Below are 9,927 nucleotides of genomic sequence, written 5' to 3'. Positions count from 1 at the left end.
CACAGGAGCATGGGGCCCCCCCCACGTGCTTGGTGGTGAACCCAGAAGTGGACCAGAAGTACTTTGGGTCCACTTCCGGGTCTGTCAGGGAGCGTCCATGGGGGGACTCCAGGTGCACCCCCCCAGACCTAGGAGGCACCAGTCACTGGGTGGGGGAGGGGGGGAGGCATGTGGATGTAGACCTGGGTCCCTGGCCCCTTAGCTTTGGCCTCTTTCTGCAGGGCTGAGGGTGGGTGCAGGGGGCTGTGGTTGCAGGGGGGAGCATGAGGGGCACGAGCAGGGCCAGGGGCTGTGAGGAGCAGGAAGTGGGGGGCACTGGCAGGGCCAGAGGGTTGTGGGTGTGGAGTGAGGGGCACCAGCCGGGCTTGGAGGGATGTGGCTTGAGAGTGAGGGGAAGGGGGAGCTCTGACTTTTCCATGATTTTAAAACAAAAAACAAAAAAACCAAACCCCCAAAATCAAATACCAAAGAATTTCACTATTTTTTTTTTTTTCAGTACTGTGATGATATAGCCCAGTGGGATAGCATAACTAGTCATGCTAATATTGGTACCCAGAGAATTGTTTGAAAAGATTGTGGTGCATAAATTTTAGAAATATTTTGATCCTCTTAAGTGTACCCAATCCTGCTGATTCTGAGTAAATATGTGGCTAGAATGGTAGGTGGGGGCAGAGGTCTCCTAGGAAAAGAAGTATAAAAGGCACCTATACATATGCTCTGGGATGTGGTGTGGTGCATTTTAATTAGAGCGGCTCTCGGGCGCCACTGTAATTATTAAGCCCTCAGTGTCTCACGTATTCAGTGTCCCTGCATTTCAAGATGGTGGTGTGAGTGCTTTAACTAAAGCTCGTTTGAGCTTTAGTTAAAGTTCTCCCATCACACACTGAGAGCCGCTCTGATTAAAACGCACCACGCTACATCCCAGATTAATGGAGTCTGCTCTGATGCATTCTAATCAGAACATGTCAGAGCACATGTAGAAGTGCCCCAAATGTCCATAAACCACAAATTTGTAACAGAACATAATGTTGTTCTCTGAGAGGTGGTTGTTGAAATTACATTTAATGCAGGACTTCCACAATTTCAGATAATCTATTGTTGCATAATACTTTGAAGAAGTCCAGCTGTTGCTTTAACTCAAGCATTTGTGACTGGGGTATGCTATAAATAGACTATATATGCTAACCATGCCAGCCAAGTTTGAGATTGTTTGGAAAGGGAAGCAATTCTTCATGTCAAATTCTTGTTCTTTGTAAGCCAAAGAAAAGCAGTGTGTCACTGTTTGCAAGCCAGGAACTTTGACAGCTAAACAGTGATTTGTCTGTCTGTAGCGGTTGCTTTTTTTTTTAGGGTTATTTTCTTTCTAGTCTGACTGGTATGAAATTTGTTATAACACGTTTCAAGGAGATGCTGCACCTTAATGAAGGACTGTTAGAATAAAGGGAATTAATTGTCATGTACCTGGACAGCAACACAGAGGTCCTGAAGAAAACAGTTCTGGATACTGCTAAATAAGAGGCAGTCATTTTCTAGGAAGAGAACAACTTGGGAGTATAGGGGAAAGATGAAACCGTTTTCTCTTTGGTAGTATCAGGAGGAAAGAAAATGACGTGGAAGAAGCAGAAGGCTTGCAATCTTTTGACATCTAAACTACTAAAACTTTTGTGTGGTTTTGTCTGTATATGACTACCATCTCCAAAAAATTTACCTACAATATAGCTTTCACCTTTTGATCTAAGTACAGCTACGGTTTGGAGCTAACTTCCATATTGACAATAGATACATGAGTGTCTAGTCCCAAGGTGAATGCCCACTGCAACTTTCATGATCAATCTTTAGGAAATACCTAGAACAACCATGCGAAAAATCAGATTGGTGTGGGATGTTTCTGTCTCTGTCTTTGTTTTTATGTTGTCTTATGAGCTTTATCAGAATAATACTTTGCATGTTGTTCTAATGACTTCAGAATTTTTTTTGAACATTTCAGATGTTTTATCAATGGAATAGCAATTACAGCATCTTCTGTTCTGGCAGTAGTGCTTCACCTTGGCCCACAACACCGTTGCAGATGAAAATTTTGCTTCCATTTCTGTATCTAGGTGTGGTATAGCTGTGATGGTCCAGGGAAAGAGATTTGTTAATGTAATGGGGTTAAACAAAAGGAATAATTGTTCTACATCGGGGTGTCAAACTCGCCTGGGGCCTCTGGCTGGATTCAGACCATGGGGCAGATCCATCCCCGGCACAGGGGTACCCATCGTGGCAGTGGTGGTAGATCTGGAGGTGGTGAGGGCTCGAGCTTGTCGTCTTAAGTCGCTCTAGATATCTTTGACAATGTTTATCTTACCTTTTTAATGCATTATGCTTAAAGAGAATTATTCACACTTGCAGGCTTTGTTTTTCATGTCTTGACTTTTTCTATGCTTAATCATACGAACTTGATGTTCCCTCACAAATATATTCCAGACAGTTGTTGGCAAGATCGACATGCTTGTATAGCTTACAATCCAAACACTAGTAGGGAGGCATGAGTAGATGAATGAAGATTTATTGCAGCAAAACTTTAGATAGCAAGAGTTGCACTTGTACTTTTTCTTTCCTGAAGAGGTCTCTTAAAAGTGTATTTCCACTGAAGAATCCAAAAGTCTCCTGGTATGGGTTGTTTGCATTGCTTGAGGGAGAGAATTGCTAGCTAAAAACTAGTATTACAAAACTTGATACAAAAAAGAACAAACATATCTGGGTTTAGCGAAATAAGTATCAAATGCAACAAAGGATCTCCAACCAGAACAATGTTTGAGTATTTATGAACTGCTAACATATCTCAAATATACAAGCATTAGGTTATTACTGATTCTGAAAGGAATTGTAATCCAAAAACAGTTTCAGTGGGTGGGGTCCACACACCATATTAAGACCAACCATAAAACTGCTTTGCAGATTTTTTGAATTGGAGAACTGATTTTATGTTAGTTGTCTGGAGTGATTTAGTTTAAACTGAGGTTAAGTCATGGACTTATCAGTCATAAAGAGTCATTCTTGTTTATTGGCACAAGCACCAAAATACCTCTTTTTCCCACGAGTGGTTTTACTTTGAACATTTTTATGCTACAGTAAAGCCAGGCCAGTGTTACCTTATTTATAATTTCATAGATGATGCATGGAGGAAACAATTAGAATTATCATCTGTGGCAGCTTGTATCCTAAGCCATTACATTTTCATTCAATTACCTCTCTATAGAACACAATAAATTGTATATTCTACTGATGATGCTTTAGTCAAATTGTTATAGTGCATAATTATGTTGTTGGAAATGAACTATGCAATACCGGAAGATAAATAAGAAAAAATCAAGTTTTGATTTATGTAGTGTTTTAAGGTCTTATGAAGCAGATTGACTGGAAAGCATATTACTTTTACTGCATTCCTGCTGAGCTCAAGCAGTCCTTTTAGGCATCTGGAAACATCTAGTGTAGTCATGTTCAGATAATATATAGTGACAACATTGTATCTTCACTAAAGTATAGTCAGTTCTATAGTAGTAACTTGTTTGGCTATTCTCAGAATAAATAAAATAGCGTTTGCACTTTATAACTGCTTTCTCTCTGGTGGACCCCAAACTAGTCACAGACTAGAAAAGCATTGCATAAGTGATCTCAGCATATATAAAAATATGAAAGGTGTCACATTTTGCAATAGCAGCAATGTATACTCTATTTTGTATTTCCTTTAAAATAAAAATAATATCTCAATAACACATTACATTTTAAATGTGAAGGACATAATTTTTATAAGGTGAAGAATGTCAACTATTTTACTGGAGTTAATACTTTCTAAAAGTTTCTCTGCTAGAGAGAGGGATGATGACATTGCATGGATAAGATTATTTCAATCTTGCCATAACTGTGTTTTTTGCATTAGAAGGAAATTATTTAAAAATGCATGTTTTCTGTAAAAGCACAGATTTTTCCATTGTTGCAATAGTGAAGTATTAGCCGGTCACTTAAAAGATGCAGCTTTATTAAGGGGTAAATCTGTTTTTGTCAACAGTAGCCTCTCCTTTATGAATAAAAATAATAATATTTTCTTCATAGCCTAATTAATTTTCATTTTGAAAAACATGCTTTGCTCCACTCATTCCTTTTTTTCTTTTTAACTTGTTTTTCTACTTTATGGGATTTTGACTTTTAATTTCCCTCACTTTTTGTATACTGCTTACTGACCTTAAACTTGATTTATCTCCTTTGGGACTTGGAATGGCACTTCAGCCAATCCTAGGACCTGAACTAGTAAGCAATTGCTTAGCATAACTGAAGTTTGTATGTAGTGAGCTACTGACTGTTTTTGAAGTATTTTGTGACAACTCATGGGGAAGAATGATACAAGAGATCTTGTATTGGCTAACATGTAAGAACTTCCAACAGCCTTCCTGCTGCAGTAATAAATGATGGTATCAAATTAATATAACCTAGCCAAATCAACTTGCTGGGCACAGTGAATGAGTTGAGGAAGGCTTGTCTAACCTACCTCCCAGCTATGTAGCTGGTCTGATAAAGCACTTTGCCAAACAGATCTTGCCCCTCCTATATTGTGTGGGTCATCTCCATTATATTACAACACTAATAAAGAAAAAACATGTATGGTCAATCTTTGTATACTTGGACCTGGAGGCAAATTTACATAGAATGTCTACTTAATATTGTGCAAGAAAGCAGGTGGTGGCATATGCATAATATGTATAATGAATATTGCTATTCTGACAGATTAATTAAATCTAAAAGTTAACATAGTGAATTGAGGGTTTGTGGAAGGAGAATCTACTTATTTCCATTATTACCTTAATGGACTTGGCTCTTGGGACAGATGGCTGTAAACTAAAGTGTGTGCATCCATTTTTTATTTAAAAAGCAAAAACCAAACTTTTTGTTGAAAACAAACCATTCTGACTTACTTTTTGAATTCAACTTTTATCCATCCTGCAGTTGCTGCAGAATGTAGATTTACTGAATATGAGTCTTGGCCTCCTCATTATCCCAGTGGTCAGAAATGCAATTAAGGAATTACTTGCATATACGTTTAATACAAATTGATCAAATGAATTCGTGCAAAATTGAAGTGGACTAAGCACACAGGAATTTTTTTACTTGTTTCAGGTAAAGCTTGAGGGCCTGTCTTACAGTGAGCATGTGAAAATTCTTGCTGAAATGGGTAGAAAGGTGTGAGGAAGGCTGAAATAGCTAAAATGGCTCTCGACACTACTTTTTTTTCCCTTCAAAGCCTGACTTGTCCTATCTGCCATCAGAACTTGTAGCCAGAATTCCAGAAATAGAAGCTGGTCTGTGACGTATGGGATGCTCATTGTCAAGAGTTGGTTTGTTTTGGGGTTTGTTTGTTTTTTACGGCCAGTGCCAATTGCTTTCTACCAGATTTCTAATGATTCCCTAGTTTCTCATGACTCTTAACTTTTTTTTTTCTTTAAGTCTTAGTAGATTTTCTTATTGTGGGATGCTTGAGTTCTATGCCAATTTGTGTCTAACTTGTTTTGGGTTTTTTGTGATTTCCTTACTTTCTGGATGTTTTTCCCCCCAAGTTTTAATTGAGCTAAATGTCCCAATGTTTCTATCCTACCTAAAGTTTTATACCAGAAAGTCTGTTCTTAGATATTTTCCTTAATTTATGGGTTGACTTTCTTTCTGTCCCTGTTCCTCTTCCCCCACCCCGTTCTTTTCTCCTTCACCAGTTGATATTTATATAGGCCTGCCTTATTTCTCTCTAGCTAGTTGTAATTCACTTTTTCTGACCTTATTTTAAAAGGTAATGTTTTAAGAAAGCTGGAAGTTCTCTTCCAGATATTAGTTGATTTGTAAAATTAATGTTGCTGTTTAATGGTGCTCCATTTTTGGGGATGGAGATGAGGGCACAGGCCAGAAAGTAAAACAAAACTTGTTGAGTATGGACCACTCTTCACAGCTGGGTACAGATAATGTCTCACATTCCAGCTGAAATTTCGGGTGAACCTCAAAGCATGCAGAGGTAGGCATTGGCTCAGACCCACCACTACAGCCATTCTTATACTGGCCCAACTATATAAGGAAACATAATCAAAAGAGAAATGCCAGATTGGTTGGTGACTGATCCAGAAGTCCACTAACTCACTGGGCTTATCTGTTGTAGTCTTCTCCAAGAAGGGGGTGCCAACATTATCATGTGCCAGATTAATACCACTTGTTATCAAGAACTAAGAAGATATAGAAACTCCCAGTTTCAATTGGGTATGAGGAAAATATTGATCAAACTAAGTGCCAGTGCCTGGTATCATATTGTTCTGTTTCTTGGTACATCATTTGGCATTTATACTTGATGTAATCAAGTATAGTAATGGCAGAATTGGCTCTTGAGATGCAGGTATACAATTTCTGTAGTGTAGAGAATTGTACTTGAGTCTAGAATCATAAATGTTACTTAAGTTGTAAATAGAAGCAATGCCTAACGTAGGGGGGAAAAAAGTATGCATCAGTTTATTGAAGACTCAATTAATATATGCCTGAAATTCTTGAACTGCCCCATCTCTATCCTTCTCATTTCATTCCTGGGTGGAGATGGGGTTGATCTTATTGGTAATTTAGTTCAGGGTGCCTTCATTTTAGTGGTAAGTACATTGTCTTAATGAATTGAAGACTTCTATAGAAAGGAGTTCACTGTTGTTGATCAGTAAGCGTTTTATTGTTTAGTTGTATAAGTTCAACCCTACAGAATCAAAAATGAGAACAGTGCATCGCTCCCAATGCATTACTGCTTCAAAAATCATGAAAGAGGTTATGGAAGATTCCTGGGAACTGTGGTGAAGTGTGACATAGACCTTATTATAACAGAATGCATGCTGTAGCCTGAAATAACGTTACGCATGTAATTGAACAAGATAACTGACAAAGAGAATATCTTGACTGAATACGTTTGTTGAGGGTTGCATCCAAAGCCCTCTGGCTGTATACCTAAATGGCTTTTACATGGTGTTTTTTTTGTCTTTTGTCTTTTGTATGGTATCATAAATGTAGGTTAGTTTAAAAAATACTTTTTTCTTACTTTAAAATCCATTTACATTCTTTTATATACATATAGTTAAGTTTGGGTTTTTTTTCTGCTTTTGGTGAATTGTTTCAAGTTGTAAAATTTTCACTTGATTCTCCCCACCTCTCAGAACGTCTATCCTAACTTCTAATTTCTTGACTCCTAATTGTTAATTTCTACTAATAGTATAGCTAGAGATGGCTCTCAAGTGCCTCTTCACCTTCCACTAGGCCACACCTTGAAGCATTGACTTATCTGTCCAAAGAACTGGGTGGCATGGAATTGAAGTCTGTACTTAGCTGGATTCCTTCCCTTTCTTTACATGGGATTCCTTCCCTTTCTTTAAATGGGTAGAGTTTTGCCTGACAGAAGTTGAACAGAAGTGTAAGGATTACCTCTGAGGGACTACCTTTTAGGACTTCTAGTCTGTAATTCTTTCCAAAGGAGATGGTAAACCATTGTTAAAGAAAGGAGTTGTTAAACTGTTGTACCCACTGCTGTGTTGGGCAGAGCTGCCCCACTGCACAGACTGCTGCTAGCTGCTATCCCTGCAGGGGTTCTTCAAACACGTTGTCAGACTACAAGAATCGTGTAGTTTTCCTAAAAGCCAGGGTGTGTGGTTGTTTTGAGTTCTGTCAGTGAAAAGATACCACCAAATGCTGTACTAATTTGACTGTTCTCCACAGGAAAAGTCTCCTTAGTGATAGCATGTAAGGAAGGGAAGAGGGGTTCTGGAGGAGCTGCGCAAAGGAACACTCAAAGGAGATAAGTCACTGGCTTATCTACATTTTTGACAACCTTTAGGTGCAGTAAGGTCTCCATGCTGAACAATTTATGTAGATAAAGGATTTTCACACTAAAAATAACATTTTGTTTTGCATTGTTTTCATTAGAAATGTTTTACTTTGGGAATTCACAACAGTGTTTAGCAGTCAATCTGTTTTGCACACTCTAGTAGCTGGGGGAGGGAGAGCTCATGCCCCCTTATTTCCCTGAGGCTGTGCCAGTCTGTTAGTCTTGTAATTAGCATTCACCTGCACACACAAAAATATTAGCCCACATGCCCTCACCTACCTCATTAATAGGTTTATTTTATATATACAATTTTTGTCTTTCACTTTTTGCAGAGGATGACAAATAGCAGCAGTTCCCCTAGCCTTCTCAATGAAAGTGCCAAGCAGTATGCAGGCCATGGTAAGAACTTTTAAATAACTGTTTGAAAGTATGCTTAGAGACTATCCCTGCAGGGTAGGCTTGGTTGTGAGAGCTGCTTTTTCCTTGGTCTTACTGAGATACGATAGAAGTCTATCTTTAACTAGTGTATGTGCTATGCAGTTGTTTTTAGATTAAAATCCAAAGTCAAATTCCTATTGAACTTCCTGATTTTTTCACTCTGCTTTTTTGCTTTAATGAGGAAAAATGTAATACATTTGTCGTTGTTCGTTTAAATGAAACCGTTAACTTATTGGTTATCTACTACAATGCCCTGATGCTTCTAAATAGCGGTTAAAGTAATTGTTTTTACATGATAACCCTTTTATCATGGGGGGGAGGGGTTTAAGCAAGTTTTAATTGGTGGGGGAGGGGAGAAATGAACGTGCAGTTTATCTTGTATTAAGATATGTACTTTTAAAATCTATTTTACTTACAAACTGAGCTAAGTTTGTTCTGTTTTATCACCTCACGTTCTGCATTTTTTTTTTTTAAAGCCAAAGTGTAAAAACAGACTATTATACTCTGACCATGAGTTTTATGTAGAAAGACTTGACATCAAAATAATGTTTTGGCTCCTTAGGCTTCTGTGGTATACGTTACATCATTCCAGCTTGCAGTTTGCATAGATGTTAGTCACAGCTCTAGATATACCTTGCCCCCTTTCCTACTGTACTGTCTTCTAATACTTCATTCATACAGAAATGTCTCTTATCTTGTATGCCTGTCTCTGTTTTTGGTTCTGCTACAGCATCATGTATTTTCAAAAATACTTTGGGCAATATCAGTCTGAATGCTCACAGATTTATTTTCAGGTCTTGTTGTTTGTGTACTGACAATCAAGAAAAAATATTTACTTGTAATTAGTTTAAAATTAATGATGAACTCAAATGAGCGACAGCATTGAATGTCATAATGCTCTTTTATAGTTACTTTAATAGTATAAAAGCACTACACTGTTTGTAGTAGTAATCTTTGTTGTAGATGATCTGACTAATGAAGGAAATGCCTCCCAGTTCCAAATGGCAAGAACCTATATTTTAAATATGATGCTGCTTTGAAAAGTTTTGTGTAAGTGGTATTACGGAGTCTTGCTTCTATGGATTTAAGTGCACAACTGATTCACTTGCTCAGTTTATAAGTAAAAACAAAAGAATCAATGACTACGTTCAGCTATCTTGCAGGTTCTGCCATTTTGACTTCCTGATCTCAAATTGTATTTATTAGTCATTCTTCATCTCCAGTAAGTATTTATAGGATAGGTTTTGTTAGGAGTTGCACTTATTTAGTAGTTCTATACAATTACCCATTCAAGGCTTTGAAATAGTATAGGTATAAAACAGTTTTGCAGGAATTGGACCTGATTTTTAAAAATCAAATATTGATACTGAAGCCTAGGGAAAGAAACCAGGCTGAATTTTTGAAACTCAGCTGTTGAAGTATCAAAGTGACAAATTTGGAACTTTGCAGTTGCTTCTCTGGGGTGCACTTAAAAGTGGATTTGTATTTTAACACCCATGTGTATATTTTGGGTTTTTTTAATTGGTGTTTAATCTGAAGTTTCCTCTTTGTGGTATGCCACTAATATCTAGTTCCTGGCCTTGTTGATTCCGGAGGGAAAACTAGCTGGTCCCTCCCTCCACCCC

At 37.9% G+C, this 9,927-nt stretch overlaps 1 protein-coding gene across 1 annotated transcript in view; it reads left to right on the top strand.

Annotated features, from left to right (window-relative positions):
- Nucleotides 1-9,927, top strand: part of PAN3 (PAN3 poly(A) specific ribonuclease subunit) — a 99,478-nt gene that overhangs the window by 3,245 nt on the left and 86,306 nt on the right. The window contains exon 2 of the mRNA XM_019530132.1: nt 8,197-8,263. Coding sequence (XP_019385677.1) covers nt 8,197-8,263 — 67 coding nt within the window. The remainder of the gene's footprint in view (nt 1-8,196; nt 8,264-9,927) is intronic.

The sequence above is a fragment of the Crocodylus porosus genome, unplaced genomic scaffold (assembly GCF_001723895.1).
Source record: "Crocodylus porosus isolate Cpor-Errol unplaced genomic scaffold, CroPor_comp1, whole genome shotgun sequence".
In the NCBI taxonomy this organism is placed as follows: domain Eukaryota; kingdom Metazoa; phylum Chordata; order Crocodylia; family Crocodylidae; genus Crocodylus; species Crocodylus porosus.
This window is presented reverse-complemented; position numbering and strand designations above follow the sequence as displayed.